Source organism: Saccopteryx leptura, chromosome 2, assembly GCF_036850995.1.
Source record: "Saccopteryx leptura isolate mSacLep1 chromosome 2, mSacLep1_pri_phased_curated, whole genome shotgun sequence".
In the NCBI taxonomy this organism is placed as follows: Eukaryota; Metazoa; Chordata; class Mammalia; order Chiroptera; family Emballonuridae; genus Saccopteryx; species Saccopteryx leptura.
Window position 1 is genome coordinate 12,119,785 of NC_089504.1, and position 23,030 is coordinate 12,142,814.

Below are 23,030 nucleotides of genomic sequence, written 5' to 3' on the forward strand. Positions count from 1 at the left end.
TCATAGAATGCAAATGATTTACTTTTTTGTGACAGAGACAGAGAGAGAAAGATAAGGATAGACAGGAAGGGAGAGAGATGAGAAGCATCAATTCTTCGTTGCGGCACCTTAGTTGTTCATTGATTGCTTTCTCATATGTGCCTTGGCCAGGAGTGGGGGGCTACAGCAGAGCGAGTGACTCTTTGCTCAAGCCAGCGACCTTGGGTGAGCCTTGCTCAAACCAGAGGAGCCCGCGCTCAAGGTGGTGACCTCAGGGTTTCAAACCTGGGTCCTCCATGTCCCAGTATGACGCTCTATCCACTGCACCACCACCTGGTCAGGCAAAATGCAAATGATTTAAAATAGCCAAACTATTTTTTGAAAAGAACGAGTTGGAGGTCACACGTGACCTGATCTTAAGATTGTAAAGCTGCAGTAATTAAGACTGGTATTGGCCTAAGGACACCAAATGGAGCAGATAAAGAATCGAGTAGACCCATGTAGACAGGGTCAATTGATTTTTGATCAAGAGATCAAAATAATTCAATGGGTCAAGCCTAGCGATCTGCTCCAGGTCACAGAACTAGTAAGCAGGGAGCTCATGCTCAGACTCGGCGGGCGGGCCCGAGCGTTTCCTGTCCTGTCCAGGACGCTGTCCCAGAGCCAAGCGCAGCCACGCCAGCGCTCACATGCTCAGACGTGCCCTCAGCCCTGTGCACACACCTCGCACGGTTCTCGTGCTGTAGTTGTTCCACGGCGCTGTGCTGACTGAAAGAGTGACAGGTGAGCCTAACAAGTGATGTAAACTCGATTGGAAACACAAAGAGGGTTCTGGAAATCCTGTAAGCCACATACCAGAGCTATTAACTGGGTTGTAGAAAGGTAAGAGTTGGTAGGAATGAAGTTCTTTCAAAATGTGAGTCCCCGGAGGACAATCTGACTTTGAGTGATGGGTATGCAACATAATTGAATTGACAAGATAACCTGGACATGTTTTCTTTGAATATATGTACCCTGATTTATTGATGTCACCCCATTAAAATTAATAAAAATTTATTTATTTAAAAAAAATGTGAGTCCCTGAATTCAAAAAAAGGTGAGAGCCACACCCTTCAGAACCTAGTGGATTTTCAGAGACGGCTGGAAAAAACGAGAACTTGGAAAGGGACTCGGGCTGTGGCGTGGGGAAGGCTGGTCTTCTCAGCAATGCAGATGCTGGAGGGCAGCCCCGGGTGTCCTACGCCCTGAAGGCAGCAGGTACCCTCTCCTCTGGACCGTCTGGGTTTCCATCTAAAAGCTGCCACTCTCAGTGTGACCTGATTTGTCTCAGTTTCCTTATCAGTAAAAAGGGAACCATAATTGCATCCCTTCCACAATATGGGCTATTCTGAGGATTTGATGGGATGGTAAACACAAAAGCCCTTAGAACACTGCCTAGTCCCTGGTGCACAAGAAACATCTGCCGTCACATGACGGTATCACTGGTCCTCCTGGACTCATGCTTCTGACGCAGTTATGACACCAAATCAGAGCTTCTTGTGCCACATCTGCTTTGGAGACAGTGTGGCATTGGAGGAAAGGCCTGGGCTGGGATAGACGCCTGACTGCTTCTTCCTGGGTGCCTTTACCCCGCATCTCAAGTTTCCTGATTGTTAAAAAAAAAAAATCCTCACCCATAGATGGGGCTCATGTTACCGTCCTTACAAGGCAGAGGAGTGGGTATGGGTATTGGAGTTTGGCGAAGTGTGTATTGTCTTAGTGCCTGTCACACACTTCAGTGAATGGCACTCATGTATTCTGACTAGTTCTCACTGCTCTCAGGAGCGGAGCCTGGTTCTCTGCCCACTGCGTCAGGAGCAGACAACCTGAAAGCAGGTTCGCCCTGCTCGGGATCAGGCGCCAGGAACACCGGAGCCTAGGGGCATCAACGTTCTCTCAGCCTGTCAGACCAGGGAGCACAAACTAAAAACCCACCTGCAACTGTAGCACAAGGTGCCTCTGGAGAGCCTGTCTGGAGGGTCTAGCAGGGGAGCGCAGCTACTCGCATCCCCTTGACTGAAGAACGGTCTTCTCCTCTATCGGGGAAGGTGTCCTCTTTGACTGAGCACAGCTCTGGGAAGGACGCCATGTGGAGGGTGAGGGAGGCAGGGGACACACGCCTAGCCAGCCAGGTAAGCCGCATCCATGGGGTGACATGTCGCAGCCAGATCGCTCTCATTCACTGTAGAACACAGTCCTGCCCAGGACCACTTCTCTCTCACCCGTTCTGCGTGGGCTGCGCTGCTGAGGGCTGGCCCCTGTGTGCGCTGGGGCCGCCTCCGCCCTCCCTGCCCAGTGCATCACAGCCTCCACTCACTGGGCAGAAATGCCTGACAGGGGAGGGAGCGCTTCACATGGTGTTTCTACAAAGAGCAGAGGGCATGCTGGGAACCTGCACCCTGGGGACGAAACCCGACCGGATGAGCAGATGGGAACCCAAGAGCAGTGAGAGCCCTAGGTACTGGTGACTGAGCTAACGACCTTGAAACACCCTCGCTGCAGGAACAGGAAAACAGAGCCTTCCCGGCTGCACGTGGCTCTCGGAAGCTGATAATGACACAAGCAGGGAACTAATATTGCTCTGATTTTTTTTTTGGGGGGGGGGGGGGAAGGTGTGCTCGTGACCAATTTTTTTTTTGGGGGGGTGTTTATATACCCCAAATAATGTACTTCTCACTGTACCCTGGGACACAGTTACTATTCTGCAACACCCCCAACGTTTTTCACAATTTGAAAGTGGAACAGTTGGTATTAGAGTCTAGGCCTGTTTAGTTTTTTACTCCATTATTCTATTTCTAAAGAGAAATCATAAGAACCAACAGATACTGCCATCTAATCTGACATGTGAACCCCTGTGAAAGCACACACTTTCAACAAAATACAGTACTGCACATGGTTTTTTTTTTTTTTTTTCTTTTTCTTTTTCTTTTTTCTGCAGCTGGAAACAGGGAGAGATAGTCAGACAGACTCCCGCATGCGCCCGACCGGGATCCACCCGGCACGCCCACCAGGGGCCACGCTCTGCCCACCAGGGGGCGATGCTCTGCCCATCCTGGGCGTCGCCATATTGCGACCAGAGCCACTCTAGCGCCTGAGGCAGAGGCCACAGAGCCATCCCCAGCGCCCGGGCCATCTTTGCTCCAATGGAGCCTTGGCTGCGGGAGGGGAAGAGAGAGACAGAGAGGAAAGCGCGGCGGAGGGGTGGAGAAGCAAATGGGCGCTTCTCCTGTGTGCCCTGGCCGGGAATCGAACCCGGGTCCTCCGCACGCTAGGCCGACGCTCTACTGCTGAGCCAACCGGCCAGGGCTGCACATGGTTTTCAAAACATCTGGTGCATGTCAAGGGCCTTGGGAGGGTCAGAGACTGCGGGGTTCACTCTATCACATCAGTCCCCTAGACACTCTCAACAGCTTGAGCCTATTTCTAAAACTTCAGGAAACCAATGAGCAGTAAAGGAATCTTTGGAGCCTGACAGGGGATCTAGGTCAGGTGTTAGCAAATGGCCTGTGCACCAAACGCACCGCTTCCTGCGAATGAGGAACACAGCCATGCTCATCCGTTCACTGTCTGGGCGAGTTCTGCACCAATGGCAGAGTGAAACATTCACAACAGAGACCAGAGACCACGTGGCCATAGAACCTGAATCATTTACAATCTATCCCTTTAGGTCCGAGGTTGGCAGACCATGACCGATGCTACACTTCCTCTTCGGGAAGCTGTAGTACAGAATATGGACAGACGCCCTGCCGGGAAAGCCCCCGTCTCAAACTTACTGAGATTAGGGGAAATGCCTGACAGGTGGTAGCACAGTGGATAGAGTGACTTGGGACGCTGCGGTGCCAGATTCAAAACCCCAAGGTCACTGGTTGGAGCGTGACTGGCTCAGCTGGAGTCCCCCAGTCAAGGCACATAGGAGAGGCAATCAATGAACAACTAAAAAGTGCTACAATGAAGAATTGATGCTTCTCATCTCTTTCCCTTCCTGGCTGTCTGTCTTTCTCATTAAAAATTTTAAAAAAAGATTAGGAGAAGAAAAATAGCACAACAGCCAACAGAAACTACTGGCAGTGCTTGGTCAACAGGCACATAATATGCAAGATAACAAAAATCCCTTCCTGTTTTAGGGAGAGGTTAAGTAGCATAGTGACTAAAAGCCAACTGTGGTAGCATAAGAACTAGCCAGAAGGTCTCCGACCTGTGGAAAGAGGTTCGAGGACTGCGCGTGTAAGGAGTGCGGAGTGTGGTGGGGGCTTCATGAGGTGGGCGCTAAGCCCTGAGGAGCAGGGAAGGGATGCTTACAAGAGCCTGGTGGGTCCTCAAGAGAGAGGTAACCAGCACAACAAACACTAAAAAGCTAGGCTTTCATGGGATTAAGGGAGAAGCCAAGTGCTGACTACAGTCTAACCCTGAAGGCGAGTCCCACTTACGTTGTCCAGGTCCTTGCGCAGCGCGATCTTGCTGGTCACCAGCTCGTGGGCTAAGTCATCATTTTCCTGTTCCAGCCTCATGTTCGCTTCTTGCAGACGCCTATTCTCCCGCTGAAGGGTTGAAAGAAGCCAGTTACAGACACAGAAGAATCAAATGAAAATGACAATTTCTCAAGGCTAACCCTCAAAACTACTTTCCGAGTCCTACGGAAACTGGGGGACGTGGCTGGTCCTGATGAGCTACCAATCAGTAACTGCTCACTTTCCTGCTCCACCAAGAAATACTTAACCGAGTCAGGTGACCTTGTCAAGTAGCTATGTCTTATTAACTGTGCTGAAAGGTCACTGAACTAACTTGGCAGCTGGTTTGAAGCAAACCAAACTTACTTTCTCATTTGCAAATTCAAACTGAAACTTGAACCTAGATACAGTGAAACTGAATTTTAAAAAGAGTTCAACAAAGCTGCTGCGGCACAACTGAGATGAAAGTCTGGAAGCTTCATATCGTGTCAGCCACAAGCAAACGAACCTCAAACCGCTCGATGGGGTCTTCCTGTTGGGCCTGTTGTTCCCTCATGGTGTGATATTCTTTTTCATATTTTTTCAACTTCTTCTGACTAATCTGTAGGATAAAACAAAATAAATTAAAAAGTATCATCAAGTAGCGTGTGCTTCAGGGACTTGACCGAAGACCGCAGCATCCTCAGGTACTATTGAAGTGGTGTTTCCTATTTCTGGAGAGAAATCATCAGAATGGGGCATAGCCCAGGCCCCAAAATTCTTACTCAATGACTCCTGTGTCCAGGGTTCTTTTAGGGATAATTGGCTCCCAAGGTATTAATTAACAGTGTTAGAAGAACACCTACAGATAGCTCCTCCTACCTGAGTTGTGGGTCCTACTGTTCCTAACCATCACCACCATCACCACCATCACCACCATCACCACCATCACCACCCCCCACCCCCCACCATCATTTTATAAAGCACTGTTGCAAGGTGCTTTGAACCTCTGACCTTGTTGTCACCTCCTACAAGTACAGAATTATCATCCTCATTTTGTATGCAAGTTAACTGAAGTATAAGAAGGTTAAGTATCTTGACCAAGATCACTCAGTCAGTGGCTAGCAGATCTGGGATTTGAGCCCAGGCAGCTAGACTCCATTCAAGGCCCAAGCTGCAGCATGCTTGCTATCCGATTGACTGTCCTCTCCTCTAGCTCCATCTGTGCTGCTGTCGAACAGGCCCAATTCTCCCTGCCTTTCCAAACAGTTCTGCTGACCACTCCCCCTGACGGCTCTCCCGCCCCACTGAGCCACTGTCCTCCAGCTCTCTCTCCAACCACAGCAAACTACAGCTCTGTACCTTTCCCTCCCACTGCCTCAGGGCCCTCTCTAAACCAAGCTTCTGCTCTACTCTAGACAAAGTACCCCTTTGAAGGTCACCAAGTGGTTTCTTTTTCACTCTATCCAGTGGGTTCTCTCTCCCCAACTAGACTTCAAAGCTCCTTGACTTGCATGCTCCACCATGACCAATCCTGCCGTCTCTGGGAAATCTTTCCATCCTTTCTCTCTTAGCTCTCCTTCTACTTAACAGGTTGTATTCCTCTTTTATTGGTTAGCCCTTCTCGTTCTTCAGTCTGGACCATAACCTACGGCATCCTTCCAAGATTCAACTCTTAGTCTTTTGTTTGATACCTTCCTCTAAACCACTAACCCATTCTCTTTGGTGTTTTCAATAATAATGAAAATAAGAAATAGAAAGTGGTGAAATAGGTATGTGCACATACTTAAGGGTACAATCACAAGACTAAGGTTCAACCCTTTCCAAAGCTTCAACAGTCGGCACTACGTTGACTCACAAATTTTAGCTGCCAGTTCCAGCTGCTAGTCTAGTCCAACTTCCTTATTTTATAGACGAAGAAACTGAGATCTGAATGAGGGTGGGACAGGCCCAGGGTTGCACTGCCTCCAGTTCTGTTCCATATTCCCTCTCCCTATGCTCATGCTGCCTGGCGTCCCCTCCCTGACTCTGGCCACCTGCACTTGTCGGGGTGTCTCTGGCCACCTGCACTTGTCGGGGTGTTCACAGGTCTGCTTCAGCCACAGCGGACGCCTGGAGTCTGGCTGCTGCCCAGGGGGAGGTGGCCCAGAATTCAGCACTATGTCCTGGTTGCAGTCTATAGAAAATGTCCAGTAAACCCTGGCGGTGAAGCTACATGCTGGAGAATGACACCTTTCAGCTCCGATCTTCTGTGGCTCACGGCCAGTGCCGGGTAAACGTTTACTGTATATGCGATTCACAAAGCAAGCATCTAAGCAAATCTGAGTGATCAGTAACTTTATAAACAATCCTAACAGATCAGTAGTAGAAAGACAGAAATTAAACAAGGTTTGTGGGAGGCAGACACTTCCTCCTGAGCTCTTTGATGTCACTCTGGGTAAATGACAAGGAGGGGAGTAGTATATGAGGCTCCCCTTAGTGATTAAAAAAAAAGAGAGAATAGACTCCAAATCCTACAAAACATCCTCACAAATTTTCAGGATTCTACAACTTCTCATTCTCATTCATGCTGGGGTAAGAAAGAATTATCGTTTTTTCCCCTAGAGACATACATTTTAAAAAGCTAATTACAAGATAATTTCTTCCACATTTCACCATGCCTGGTTATAAACGCTGCGTTCTCAGAGCAGCAGGGCTGACACTCCCTCAGCACTGGGACAGCTGTCCATGGATAATGAGGACCTGGTAAGTGCTGGGCCCTTCACATCCGGTTATTTCTTGTCCCTATATTTTTGTGGTAGGATATTGGCATTTCTTGATGCATTTCTCATGTTTTCCAAGTGTTCTGCATTGAGCATAATCATTTTTATAATTAACAAAATAAACGCTGTTAAAATAATTCTCATAATTACTCTGGGCTTCTCTGAGACAGAGCTCCTCTCAGTTCTTGATCTTATGGTCCTCAGTCAGTCCTCGGGCCCCTCAGGAAGGACACATACAACGCCCTCTGCCTCCGTTGAGCCAGAAGGTCCACATTTCGGGCTTCTCTCCCAGCTGAGGCTCCCTCCCCATTTCTCAGCCTCACTGCCTCTCAGTCTCTCTCTTCTTCTCTCCCTCCCTTAAACGCCTTACCGCCAACCCCATCACAAACAAACAAACAAACAAACAATACTGCTCACAAGGGCCTCGCAGGGGAGCGTGGGCGGCTGCCCAGCGGAGCCACCTGCACAGCAGAGCCACCTTGCTCAGGCTCCCCCGAGGCACAGACCCCCCCGAGAGACTGCCAAACTGCCGCCCGCACAGCGACCGCAGGTGCCAGCAGCAGAAGCCCCCTTCAAACTTCATCCCGAGGCTGCATCCCGGACAGACCAGTACCTGCCTCTCAGCCTGTCTGACCCGTTCCAGCGCCTCCAGGTCAGAACAGTTTCCCTCCTCATGTCCCCCTGCCCAGGCACAGAGGGTGCCCAGAAATGCTAATTACACTGACGGTTCGTTACATCTACCTCTCTTCTGAATGGACATGGCAACCAGAGTGAACACACACTGTGCACCTGGTCCCGCAGCCTGGACCAGTGCATACCCGATTCACCTCTCAGATCAGAGATCCAGCCTCGCTTTGGTAGGAACCCCTCCCGGGACCCTCTTCCCTCTGCCAGACCAGGTCTTTCATTATATATCCTCCCAGCCACGGGCAGTTCCTCCATGGCACCTGTCCACACCCACGATTACTTATGTACGTGCTACTCCCCCCCCCAAGTGAGAAGCAGGGGGGAGTCAGACAGACTCCCATATGTGCCCGACTGGGAACCACCTGGCATGCCCACTAGGGGGTGATGCTCAGCCCATCTGGGGTGTTGTTCTGTCGCAACCGGAGCCATTCTAGCGCCTGAGGTGGAGGCCATGGAGCCTCAGCGCCCAGGGCCAACTCTGCTCCCCATGGAGCCTTGGCTGCAGGAGGGGAAGAGAGAGACAGAGAGGAAGGAGGGGTGGAGAAGCAGATGGGTGCTTCTCCTATGTGCCCTGGCCGGGAATTGAACCCGGGACTTCCACACTCTGGGCCCACGCTCTACTGCTGAGCCAACTGGCCAGGGCTGTACATGCTACTTGATTGTTGTCTTCCCACTAGAAAGCTGGCCTTGTTTGTTTTGCTTACCACTAGTGCCTAGCTCAATGCTTGAACACAGCTGAAACTCAATAATGAAATGCTGAACAAAACAAAAGCAACAGCCTTCCCTTTAATCTCATCAGGGTGGGCAGGGAAATTCATTTGCCCAACAGTTGGTGTGGCTATGGGCAGGTTCTTTGTTAGGCATTAGCAAGAGAAGGACATAGACACAAAAGGCAAACCCACAGGGCAGGAACTCTTCCCTAGTGGTCCTGAAACTCCTAATGCCTGGCCCACAGTAAACAAGGAAATCCTTAACGAACAGAGACACAATCTGCACTCTGAAAAGTCCAAGGGTTATTCTGTCTGCCCTTTATTTACAGCAATAGCATTTTAATTGAGTGGAGGGAGCAGGGCAGCTGCGGAACCTGCCTGAGCTCTGAGTCACACCCACTGCCGGCTGCCTTCTGCCAAATGCTGTGGGAATCACAGCTTCACACACTGGTGTTTCTGCCCTTAAAGAAGATCATATTTGAAATTTTTTGTTTAAATGTACATTTGAGGGGAAAAAAATTCTAATAGTTTCCTGGGGTAAGGCTGTTTATAATTTAGGTAAAACCAATTTTATACCCCACTGCAGTTAGTTCAGAGGTTCTAACACTGTTAGGAATAGAAGCACTCTCAGAATCTCCTGAGCGCCACGGCTCCTCTAGCCAGCACTGTCCCCACAAAGAGCACAGAGCCAGCTCCGCCCCACCCCACCCACAGACAAGAACACCCTACATACCACTTTAGAGAGTTCATAGGCTCCGTGACACCCATCAACAGTCCCTGATTAACAGACCTTGAGTTAGAAAGTGGAGACTTGGAACATGCCAGTTGGAGATCTTGGTAGTTCAAATTAAGTCCCAAATCTTTCCCCTCAGTCACTCCCATGTCAACAATTAGCCACAGGAACTGGATAATGCTCTCTTACAACATGTGCTACCTTCCCTGGAGGGTGGCTCTGACCAACCGAGGGGACAGACAGGGATGTCGAGGCCCTCCCAGATGTAGGAGTGGCTGTTAACTTGCGTGGAAGTGCGGGGGTAGTCTGCAGGTGGACAGACCCAGACTCGAGCCGTGGCCCTGCTGATGACTCACTGTATGACCGAGGCCAGGCTGCCTTTACCTTGGCCTTAGGCTCCTCATCTGTGACAAATGCAACAGTCCATATAAGGGCTATTGTTAGGAGGACTACTGTTAAAGGATCACATGATATATTGAATAAAACACTTAAAGAGCTCAGAAGAGTGCCCAGCACACAGTGGGTCTTTTTAATTAATGATAGCTATTTTTCTGAAGTTGGAAACGGGGAGAGACAGTCAGATAGACTCCCGCATGCGCCCGACCGGGATCCACCTGGCACGCCCACCAGGGGGAGACGCTCTGCCCCTCCGGGGCGTCGCTCTGCCACGACCAGAGCCACTCTAGCACCTGGGGCAGAGGCCAAGGAGCCATCCCCAGCGCCCGGGTCATCTCTGCTCCAATGGACCCTCGGCTGCGAGAGGGGAAGAGACAGACAGAGAGGAAGGAGAGGGGAAGGGGTGGAGAAGCAGATGGGCGCTTCTCCTGTGTGCCCTGGCCGGGAATCGAACCCGGGACTTCTGCACACCAGGCCGATGCTCTACCACTGAGCCAACCGGCCAGGGCCCCCCCTTTTTTTTTACAGGGACAGAGAGAGAGTCAGAGAGAGGGATAGATAGGGACAGACAGGAACAAAGAGAGATGAGAAGCATCAACCATCAGTTTTTCGTTGCGACACCTTAGTTGTTCATTGATTGCTTTCTAATATATGCCTTGACCACGGGCCTTCAGCAGACTGAGTAACCCCTTGCTGGAGCCAGCGACCTTGGGCCCAAACTGGTGAGCTTTGCTCAAACCAGATGAGCCTGCGCTCAAGCTAGCGACCTCGGGGTCTCGAACCTGGGTGCTCTGCATCCCAGTCCAACGCTCCATCCACTGCGCCACCGCCTGGTCAGGCTAATAGCTACTAGTTCTTATTAACCCTTTGAGTACTACGAACATTCATGTACGCCCTCACTCAAAGGGTTAACAAAAAACTCACGACTCAAAGGATTAATATTAACAGCTGTATTCTTGTCGTGAATCAGAGACAGAATTACTCTCTGAACACATGCTACAAACAATGAGCCATTTAAACAAAGCCCACTGACCATGGAAGAGCAGGAAATAGACTGCCGATAGGAAATAGGAGATTTCCAAGTCTGGCTTAAGAAACCTGTGCGAAGGCCAGAACTCTCGCTGGGTCGGAGTCACAGGGAGTCAGGGAAGGTGGGCAGTGCTGAAGGACACTATGTGGGTGAGTGGGTGGGGAGGAAGACGTTTTGTACATTAAGGAGATCCTGACACCAAAGTCCTCATTGCTAAATAAAGAAATCTATCTGACCCAAGCCCCTCTCTTTTGTAGATTGCTTGGGGCAACAACTTTACTTTTCGGTTACTAGAAATAACCTGAGATTCACACAGGACTATCAACATAACACACCTCTATAACTGCTCTTTTATTTAATCCTCCAAACAACTCTGGGACGGATAAAGCAGGGGTTACCACCCTCACTTTACTGATGAGGAACTGAGACCCAGATGGGCACAGTGACTGGTCTAAGCCAAGGCGTCAGCCTGTTAAGTGCAAGGCCAGCATCAGAACACAAGCCGGGGGCATTCCCATTTCTCTCATCTCTGCAGCACGCTCAGCACCGAGACTAGTTCTTGGCACATAATCCGTAAATGTTTGTTGGCTTGAACTGACTTAAGTAGATGCCGGGGCAGTGGAGGTCAGAACAGGGCAGGCCAGGAGGCCACTGGTGCTTGAGGATGATGACAATGACATCAGGAGAGCAGCAGCCATATTAAGGGCGTCACCTCGCTGCTCTGTGCTCCACCCTGCCGCGTTAACCCAGCTCGGGGCAGCAGAGGCAGAACTAGCAGGACAGTCAAGGTCTATGCGACTCCAAGGCCCGCACTTGTAACCACTTAAAACAAATCAACATTTTATTTAATTTCTGAGCCTTTTTATTTAATTTGTTCAAATAGTTCTGACTCAAACTCCCTCAAAGATCAGTAAATAGAATTAGGCATTCTGGTTCTACCATCAGAGTATTTTTCTTTTTCTTTCTTTTTTTTTTTTTTTTTACAGGGATAGAGAGAAAGTCAGAGAGAGGGATAGATAGGGACAGACAGACAGGAACGGAGAGAGATGAGAAGCATCAATCATCAGTTTCTTGTTGCGACACCTTAGTTGTTCATTGATTGCTTTCTCATATGTGCCTTGACCATGAGCCTTTCAGCAGGCCGAGTGACCCCTTGCTCAGGGACCTTAGGTCCGAGCTGGGGAGCTTTTTTTGCTCAACCCAGATGAGCTCGTGCTCAAGCTAGAGACCTCGGGGTCTCGAACCTGGGTCCTCCACATCCCAGTCCGACGCTCTATCCACTGCGCCACCGCCTGGTCAGGCTACCATCAGAGTATTTTTCTAAAATGCAGAGGTAACTTAGCAGCGAAGAACCTGACCTGTGTAAAGGGCGCAGTGGATCAAGCATAGACCTGGAACACTGAGGTCACCGGTTCAAAACTCTGGGCTTGCCCCTGGTCAAGGCACATATGAGAAGCAACTACTATGAGCTGATGCTTCATGCTCCTCCCCCCATTTCTCTCCCTCTTTTCTCTCTAAATCAATAAATAAAATCTTAAAAAAAAATTAGTAGTGGAAAACCAAAACAGAGCTGAGGACCAAGGGAGACTGACTTATTAAAATAAGAAGGCAGTGACCACAGACAGCTACCCTTGTAACACTGAAAAACTGAGGGTACAGTGCAGAAAAGCAAGCAGCCACTCAGCAGTTTCCTTGTGAAACCACTGCAATGGGTGGAACAAGAGAACAGAAAGCACTCCAGCCTGGTCTAGTTACAAGGAAGACTGACCTTAGGTACAGCACAGGCACAGAGTTGCAATGCGGGCAGACTATGTTACTCATCAACACCAAGTGCCTCTCGTCCTATTCACTTAATCCCTCATTTACAGTAAAGCACAGTGACAATGCACACTGTTTAGAGCCTGAAATTCCCAGATCTAATCCCTACTCCATCCCTTACGAACTTTATATCCTTTGGGAGTTTTCTTCAATTTTCTAAGCCTTTTACACATTTGAAAATGACCTCATGTGGTCCCTCTAAGGATTATTTACTATATTTAGACATTACGGAAGATTCTGTGAACATATCAAGAAAAGACTGATGAAGTCACTGCAATCACAGAGCTTAAAAATCTTAACACACAGTAACCACACGAAGGATCTGAACAGAGTGTTAAATTGAAACTAGTGTGACTTTTAGCCCATGAATAAAAATGGCCTCCACGGGCAAAAACTCAAATGTCCAAGAGTTCTCTGTTTCTCCTAGTAAATAGGATTACATTAATTTGGAGATACTGCTCTTTGGTGTTTGATGTATCTTTCCATATAGGTAGTTTGAACTCTAACACAATCACTTTATGTTTAAAATAACAAATTTTAGTGAAACAATAGTTCAGAAATTACATTTCACCTTTGGATTCTACAACCAAAAGGTTAAGTCTTCAAGTTTAATCTAAAAAAAACCCCATGGAGCAGTCTCTTAGCTTGGTTCCTGCTTCTTCTGAACCAGCCTCACATATCTGACTTGTTCTCTACAATACCTGCACAGACATAAAGAAATAGTTGCTCTCACATATTTCTAGAATCAAAAATTTAAAAGAGCTAAATGTGGTACCTCCCCATTCCCCCTTCTAAACAATGCACAGCACAGTTAAGAGTATGAAAGGGCTGTGTCGCTACTAAGGCCATTCACAAATTCCTGGAACAATCTCTTAAAATGATTTTAGACTTATATCAGAAGTAGAAACAAATTTCATTTTATTTTATTTTTAAAGTTTGTATTTATTGACTTTAGTGAGGGGGCGGGGGAGAGACAGGAACATCCATCTGCTCCTGTGTGTGCCCTGACCGGGGATGGAATCGGCTACCTCTGCTCTTTGGGTGATGCTCCAACCAATGGAGCCATCCGGCCAGGGCAAAATTTTTTTGTTTCAGCACTCTGACCCATAAAGAAAGAGAAAGTCAATGGACAGCTAAATAAGTTTGACGTATGTTGTTAAATTTTAGATCAAGAGCAGGAGAAGGGCCCTGGCCAGGTGGCTCCACAGACAGAGCACTGTCCCCACACCCTAAGGACATGGGTTCGATCCCTGGTAGGGCAACCAGTGAGCACACAACAAAATGGAACTAAATGGAACGAGTTAATGCTTCTTTCTCTCTGTCCCTCCCACCCCCTCAAATCAATGGGGAAAAGAGATCAAAAACTTCTCAAAGAAGAAATATTTCAGTCCCATAATAAACTAAGAAGGAGGGAGAAGGGGAGATGTAAAAGGGCAGAAAATAGAGACAAGTTATGAGGGCAGTAGACACACGGTAAAAGATTTAGAGAGAAGGAAGACCCAGAGGCACAGGGAGGAATACAGACCTTTTCGGGCAACACCCCCATCTTGTGGCCGTTTCAGGCATTGCCACAACAAATAACTACTGCAATGAGAAGACACAAGTGTAATGGACTGGAAGCACCGGGAACATAAAATATGAAGACTGAGTTCCACTCGGGCTCATCATTGCCCAGCCAGAACCAGGTGGGTAACTTACTTGAGTTCTATAAGCCTCTGTTTCCACACCTGATTTGCCCTACATACCTCACAGGGTACTGTGAAGAAGAAATGAGATACTTCTAGAAACTATACAAATACAGAAAGTTACATTACAACATTATGACTGTTAACACAACAACGAGCCTGACCTGTGGTGGTGCAGTGGGTAAAGCACTGACCTGGAATGCTGAGGACACCAGTTTGGGGCCCTGGGCTTGCCTGCTCAAGGCACATATGACAGTTGATGCTTCCTGCTCCTCCCCCTCATCTCTCTCACTCTCTCTCTCTCCTCTCTAAAAATAAATACAATCTTTAAAAACAAAAAACAAACAAACAAAAGAAAACCACAGGGAAAATAGGTATTTGTTTCCTGAATTGGTATGCGATGCAAAGTATTCCCAATTCCTACCTTAATCAAAAAGTACAATTTTTAAAATTAAGCCAGTATACCAGTGAATTTTATCAAACATTCAAAGAAGACTTGGTTCCTATTCTACTGAAAGTCTTCCAAAAAATTGAAGAAGCAATACTTCCAAACACATTTTATGAGGCCAACATAACCCTCATACCAAAACCAGGCAAGGACTGCACAAAAAAAGAAAACTACAGACCAATATCTCTAATGAATACAGATGCTAAAATACTAAACAAAATACTAGCAAATCGAAAACAACAACATATTAAAAAGATAATACATCATGATCAAGTGAGATTCATCCCAGAATCTCAAGGACGGTTCAACATACGTAAAACGGTTAACGTAATACACCATATCAACAAAACAAAGAACAAAAACCACATGATCTTATCAATAGACGCAGAAAAGGCTTTCGATAAAATACAACACAATTTTATGTTTAAGACTCTCAACAAAATGGGTATAGAAGGAAAATATCTCAACATGATAAAGGCCATATATGATAAACCATCAGCTAACATCATATTAAATGGCACAAAACTGAAGGCTTTCCCCCTTAAATCAGGAACAAGACAGGGTTGTCCACTCTCTCCACTCTAATTTAATGTGGTACTAGAGGTTCTAGCCAGAGCAATCAGACAAGACAAAGAAATAAAAGGCATCCATATCGGAAAAGAAGAAGTAAAGGTATCACTTTTTGCAGATGATATGATCCTATACATCGAAAATCCCAAAGAATCCACAAAAAGACTACTAGAAACAATAAGCCAATACAGTAAGGTCGCAGGATACAAAATTAACATACAGAAGTCAATAGCCTTTCTATATGTCAACAATGAAACATTTGAGAACGAACTCAAAAGAACAATCCCCTTCACGATTGCAACCAAAAAAATAAAATACTTAGGAATAAACATAACAAAGAATGTAAAGGACTTATATAATGGAAACTATACACCATTGTTAAGGGAAATTGAAAAAGACATAATGAGATGGAAGAATATACCTTGTTCTTGGTTAGGAAGAATAAATATAATCAAGATGGCCATATTACCTAAAGCGATATACAAATTTAATGCAATTCCCATCAAAATTCCAATGACATTTTTTAAAGAAATGGAGCAAAAAATCATCAGATTTATATGGAACTATAAAAACCCCCGAATAGCCAAAGCAATCCTAAGGAAAAAGAATGAAGCTGGGGGCATTACAATACCTGACTTCAATCTATATTATAGGGCCACGACAATCAAAACAGCATGGTATTGGCAGAAAAATAAGACACTCAGACCAATGGAACAGAATAGAAAACCCAGAAATAAAACCACATATATATAGTCAAATAATTTTTGATAAAGGGGCCAAGAACACACAATGGAGAAAAGAAAGCCTCTTCAATAAATGGTGCTGGGAAAACTGGAAAACCACATGCAAAAGAATGAAACTGGACTAGTCTGTCCCCTTGTACTAAAATTAACTCAAAATGGATCAAAGATCTAAACATAAGACCTGAAACAATTAAGTGCATAGAAGAAGACATAGGTACTAAACTCATGAACCTGGGTTTTAAAGAGCATTTTATGAATTTGACTCCAATGGCAAGAGAAATGAAGGCAAAAATTAATGAATGGGACTACATCAGACTAAGAAGTTTTTGCTCAGCAAGAGAAACTGATAACAAAATAAACAGACAGCCAACTAAATGGGAAATGATATTTTCAAACAACAGCTCAGATAAGGGCCTAATATCCAAAATATACAAAGAACTCATAAAACTCAACAACAAACAAACAAACAATCCAATAAAAAAATGGGAAGAGGACATGAACAGACACTTCTCCCAGGAAGAAATACAAATGGCCAACAGATATATGAAAAGATGCTCATCTTCGTTAGTTATTAGAGAAATGCAAATCAAAACTGCAATGAGATACCACCTCACACTTGTTAGATTAGCTATTATTAACAAGACAGGTAATAGCAAATGTTGGAGAGTCTGTGGAGAAAAAGGAACCCTCATACACTGTTGGTGGGAATGTAAAGTAGTACAACCATTATGGAAGAAAGTATGGTGGTTCCTCAAAAAACTGAAAATAGAATTACCTTATGACCCAGCAATCCCTCTACTGGCTATATACCCCCAAAACTCAGAAACATTGATACGTAAAGACACATGCAGCCCCATGTTCATTGCAGCACTGTTCACAGTGGCCAGGACATGGAAACAACCAAAAAGCCCGTCAATAGAAGATTGGATAAAGAAGATATGGCACATATACACTATGGAATACTACTCAGCCATAAGAAATGATGACATCGGATCATTTACAGCAAAATGGTGGGATCTTGATAACATTATACAGGTGAAATAAGTAAATCAGAAAAAACCAGGAACTGCATTATTCCATACGTAGGTGGGACATAAAAGTGAAACTAAGAGACATTGATAAGAGTGTGGTGGTTACGGGGGGAGGGGGGAGAGGGTGAGGGAAAGGGGGAGGGGAGCAGCACAAAGAAAACTAGATAGAAGGTGACAGAAGACAATCTGACTTTGGGTGATGGGTATGCAACATAAGTGAACGACAAGATAACCTGGAGTTGTTATCTTTGAATATATGTATCCTGATTTACTGATGTCACCCCATTAAAAATAAAATTATTTAAAAAAAAATTAAGCCAGAATTTTTTTTAAAATAAAAAGAAGTGATAGAATGAAATTTCAGTGAGCTAGAGTCAATGTCTCCTTTCTAAACTCTACACCCAAAAGTTCCACAGCCAGTTTCCAACCCATTCCCCAGCAGGAGCCCCTCTGCACTCGCAGTGCTGACCGAGCACTCTCGAATCGAATCCCAGGGCAAGCAGAGGGCCTTCTCGTTCCCAAGCTGGCCAATTACACCGTGACAAGACCCCTCCTGGTAACTGGCTCAACTGTGGCCTGCATTGTCCTTCGTATTTGGCGGTATTAACTAATAGCTGTCAGATCACAACCAGTCATCACGAACTAAACTGTGCACACCACAGCCCACCCTTCAGCAGAAAAATCTCATCCTCTCATGTCCTGGTGAATCAGTAGGCTTTCCATGCTGTGAATCAAAATAAAATTTTTTTAATTACTTTCTCACCTGAAACCCTGTGCAAGTAGGGGTATCATCCAAAGCGTACCCCGGCCACGCAGAGTTCTCCAGGGCCAGAGGAATCACACATCTAAGCCCAAAATGTGTGAGCTACGCAGCCATGGCTGCCTCGAGAAAAAGAAGACATTAGACACTACCCATTGGAAGTACAAAAATAAAGGAGCCATATATTATTCAAGTGTTTCAAGCTAATGAAAACCGAAAGGTAAACCCTTCGGCTGGAAGCTATTAAACCTTCCCCAAATCCATGTGAACTCTTATTTGTAAACCTCCGGGTAGAACATCGACAGCACATTAATTTACTCACTCACTGAAGCACTGTTTATACACCAGTTCCTGCTCTTGTGCTGGGGATTCAGAGGTCAACAAGACATAAAGTCGGCTCTGTCAAAGGCTCAATTCTAGTGCGGAAGGGGACTTAATAAATAGACATAAAACCATGTGAAGCAGTGATGAGCAGAGAATGGTAAGGAGATAAGGGCTGGAGCTGCCCCTTCAGACTCAGTGAGAAGGCCCCCGATGGCATGGCATTTGATCCCGGGTCTGAATGAGGCGGTGGAGAAGCCACACAGACCCCAGGAGAGCGCTATGGACAGACCCAGCCAGGGCCAAGACCAAGAAGAACACACTGGCCGCTCTGAGGCCAGCAAGTAGACAGGATGTATGAAGTGGAAAGAGGAAGAGGTCAAGTCGTAGGAGATGAAATCAGAGAGATGACCAAGAGGTCAGATGGTGCCAGCCTTGTAGGCCAAGGCTAAAACTTGAGTTTTATTCTAAGAAGCCATTAAGAGTTTCAGCGAGGGAGAGATGAAACCAAGAAGAGCCCGGGTGTAGAGCACTGTGGAAACAAGAAGACCAAGGAGTCTACTGGAATATTCCAGGAGAGGAGTAATGGTGATGGGCAGACGAGCGTGCTGGTGATGAAGGAGCAGGAAGTGAGCAGGACGGATTCTGATGGCAGAGTATAAGAAGATGATGAAAGATGGAGAGTGTGAGAGAAAGAGAAGCCCAAGATAGTATCAAGATTTCTGGCACAAGCCACCAGCCAGGTACCACCGGGATGGGCCACTGAGAAAGCAGCAAACGCTGGAGGGAAGAAAGCATAAGTAAGGGGCAGATGTGTGCTGAGCCAGGCTGAGGTGGAAAGAGAGACTAAGGAAACCTGAGTTCACTTGATCTCTGCTCTGTGCATCCATGACAATGTCACGGAAAAGTGTTTTCTATCGGCTTCACAACCAGAGAGGAAGTAATCGTGGTAGTAGTCATGCTAGTACCAGGCACTGTGGGAAACAAGCACCGTATACAGTGCAGTTAATCCTCCTACACAGAAGCACTAAACCACAGCGCCTGGCACATGGTAAAATACTAGGGCAGGGGTCGGGAACCTTTTTGGCTGAGAGAGCCATGAATGTCACATATTTTAAAATGTAATTCCATGAGAGCCATACAATATGTTTAACACTAAATACAAGTAAATGTGTTGTGCATTTTATGTAAGACCAACACTTTTAAAGTACAGTAAGTCTCTGAATTCTTTTTAATAATGTTGTTATGTTGTTGCTAACCAATGATGAATAAAGTACTTCTTACCATTAATGTGACTTCTGGTGCTGCATGGTTTTGCTGATGGCTTTGTAGTCTGGTTGATACGTGGTGAGGTTAAGTTTCATGCAGGCGTTGAGACTTCCATCCATTAAAAGTGATCGAAGGTTGGTCTTAACGTTCCTTAGATGTGAGAAAGACTGCTCACATGCATACGTAGAGCCAAACATTGTCAGTACAGCAATACTCACACGCTTCAGTGTGTAGTATGTGACGGGAAACGTGTTCCAAGTTTTGACAATAGGCTGGTCCGTGGGTTAAGTTTTTTCATTTCTCCCCACTTGTGTTTGCTCGCCAACTCTGCATCCTGTCATGCAAGTCTTTCCAAATCTTCATTCAGTGACTTGAACTTATTCACCCACATGTCTGAGGCCTTCAGGTCAGAAGCTTGTAGCTCAAAATCTCTGATGGAGACACCGGGGATGTAACTCAGGTCGGCGCTGTCCACTGCACACTCATGTGGATGGGTGAACTTAAAATGACGAGTGCGCTCACGAAATTATCCAAAGCGCGCTTTGAATGACTGCAGGAGATTAGATGTGAATCCCGCTAGCTGCTGGAGATCAAGGTGTTGAGCAGGGTCACTTGCTATGCATGAATTTTTAAACTCTCCCAGTTTTTCAAAGTGTAGTTAACGACCTGTTTCAATGTTGGCGATGAAGAGTTCCAGCTTGTTTTCAAATGCAAACACTGCTTGTTGAAGGGATAAGACTGTCTTTACAACGCCTTGCATTTTCACATTGAGCTGGTTCAGATGTTCAGTCATGTTCATGAGATAGTAGAACTTCAGGAGCCACTCAGTGTTAGCTAACTCACGATGCTCGACGTTTTTCATTTCAAGAAAAGTCCGGATTTTGCTCAGACAAGCTGCGAAACGGCTGAGGACCTTCCCTCTTGACAACCAACGCACATTGCTGTGCAGAAGCAGACCAGGATAATTATTCCCAACTTCATCCAGCAGTGTTTTAAACTGGAGATCATTTAAAGCTCGGGCAACAATAAAGTTGACCACCCGAATGACCAGCGACATCAACTTACCAAGCTGCTTGCCATACATCTGAGCACAAAGCACCTCCTGATGTAGGATGCAGTGAAAACAGGATGGGTCTCTTTTCATGTTCATGAAGAAGCACTACGAATCCTCTGTTTTTCCCCACCGTAAGTACACACCAAAATAAGTTTATTCATTGGTAGATTTTTTTTTCTTTAGCGAACTCAGTGAAAGACCTGAATAAATCCTCCCCCCTCTTTCATAGGCAAAACAGCAAGACTTTCCTCACGTAGTATGTCACCGACAGCATACCTTTCAATCACGCTGAACTGGGATAAATGGCTTATGTCTGTTGACTCATCCAAAGCGAGAGAAAAGAATGGTGCTGCATTTATGTCCTTCACTTGTGTTGCCTCAATTTGATTTGCCATCATGAAGGTACGATCGTGAACAGAGTCATGTCTTTTATTCGTTTGATTATCTTGTCTTTATCCGAAAAGTCGTCAAAAAGTTCACTGGCAACATCAAGCATGAATGTTTTGGTATACTCCCCATCTGTGAATGGCTTTCCGTTTCTTACAATTGCTAAAGCACCAGCAAAGCTAGCCGAATTCCAGTCACCTTGTTGGGTCCAAACACGGAGTTGCTGCTGACTAGCTTGCACTCTGCACAGTAGCTCTTGACATGCTTTCTTCCTGCTGTCCCCCGCTGGATATTTCGATGAAAATGTAGTATGGCGTGTGTTGAAGTGCCGCTTTATATTTGTTTCATCGATGCAATTTTATCATTGCATATTAGACACACTGCAGAACCTGCTCTCTCCACAAAGGCGAATTCCTCTGTCCATTCCTCCTGAAACGTACGATACTCATCTTTTTTTTCTTTTAGCCATCTTCTTCGTCAAAAGGGTTTCTGCAATTAACTAGCTGACTATTTGATTAAAAGGAGGGAAAGTTTACTTCCTGACCTCACAACGACTCGTGTACATTACGCATTATCCAATAAGAATTTGGTGTTGTCCCAGAGGACAGCTGTGATTGGCTCCAGCCACCCACAACCATGAACATGAGCAACAGGAAATGAATGGACTGTAATACATGGGAATGTTTTATATTTTTAACGTTATTATTTTTTTTATTAAAGATTTGTCTGTGAGCCAGATGCAGCCATCAAAAGAGCCACATCTGGCTCACGAGCCATAGGTTCCCGAACCCTGTACTATGACCTGCCATCCATATGCTTGAGAAGTATGCCACATTTTAATTTGAATGATACCTTTAATAATTATCTCATTTCTAGAAGTTCTATTTCCTTTTCTTTTTAAATCTCCTACTCATTTTTATCTTTTGATTCATTTTTATCTTATGGGCTGATAAGTTTTTGTATCCCCGTCAAAAACACAGCAGCAGTTCCAAGGTGGGAACTTGCCGCAGAGGTTTCAGTGTCAGCTCCCTGCTGAAAGCCCAAAGCCACACCGTAGGTCTTTGTGAGCATTAAGTACCCACTTAGTTTCCACATTTCCTCAGAACACTGTTCTATCAGTTCACACACGCTAGCTTCAAGCTACTTTGCTTCAGGTACCGGGCATTTATTTCTTCTTTATCAAGTTCATCCAGGTATTTAAACATATTTTGGGTTATATTTCACATAGCATCTCCAAGTGTTTAAAGAAAGGTAGCCTGAGTTAGCTCAGTTTGACATATAACCAGAACCCGAAATCCAATGTTACCTTACAGATGAGAAGACTGCTCCTTAAATAACTGAAATAATTCAGTTCTCTCTGATGCCAAGGCTGTGCTCTGTTCAGAAGACTGGGAAGCCTTGTGCCACACCTGCCCTGACACACTAACCCCTGTTCTGCCCACCAGAGTCACATACAGTACACACGGCAGTCTTTTCTGTACCCTACAAGAATCGGAATACAATTCCTTATTCTGTCCCTCATTTTCCTCCAGCTGAAAATCCCAAACTCAACTCCTTAAATGACTTTTTGTTCTTTAAAAACAAAATCTTATTATAATGCAAACACTATTTTTTTAACTTAAAAACTGCACAAATCATAAATGCCACTGGTGTGAAAAAACTGTGGGCTTCCTTCATGTGTTATTGGTTTCATATTAGGGAATTCTTGACCATGACAATAAAAACTGAAAGTTACAGGACAGAACTGTAGAAACCACGAAACCTCTTTGTATTTTGGTTTGTCTTCAAACTGGGAATAATAATACCTTTTCTAGAGTTCAAAGCTTGGGGGAGGCAGTAAGAGTTAACACATAGGATATGTAATACAGAGAAAGTATTTGGAAGGTCGAGGGGCAAGGAAAATGGAGAGATGTTGGTCAAAGGTACTTCCAGTTTTAAGATGAGTAAGTTCCAGGAATCTAAGGTACAGCATGGTGGCTATAGTTGACAATACTGTATTGTATATTCGAAAGTTGCTGTAAGTATTGGACTTATGGTTCTTACCATCACAAAAAAATAATTGTGAGTGAAGGATGTGTTCACTAACCTCACTGTGGGAAATATTTTGAAAATATATACATGTATCAGATCATCACAATGTACAGCTCAAATTTACATAACATTGTATCTCAGTAAAGCTGG

At 45.6% G+C, this 23,030-nt stretch overlaps 1 protein-coding gene across 5 annotated transcripts in view; it reads right to left on the minus strand.

Moving 5' to 3' along the window:
* Positions 1 to 23,030, minus strand: part of RABGAP1 (RAB GTPase activating protein 1) — a 188,147-nt gene that overhangs the window by 11,575 nt on the left and 153,542 nt on the right. For all 5 annotated transcript variants that reach the window (XM_066367221.1, XM_066367220.1, XM_066367224.1 and 2 more), the window contains 2 exons: positions 4,975 to 5,067; positions 4,446 to 4,556 (listed from right to left, as the gene is read on the minus strand). In XM_066367221.1, the coding sequence (XP_066223318.1) occupies positions 4,446 to 4,556; positions 4,975 to 5,067 (204 nt within the window). The remainder of the gene's footprint in view (positions 1 to 4,445; positions 4,557 to 4,974; positions 5,068 to 23,030) is intronic.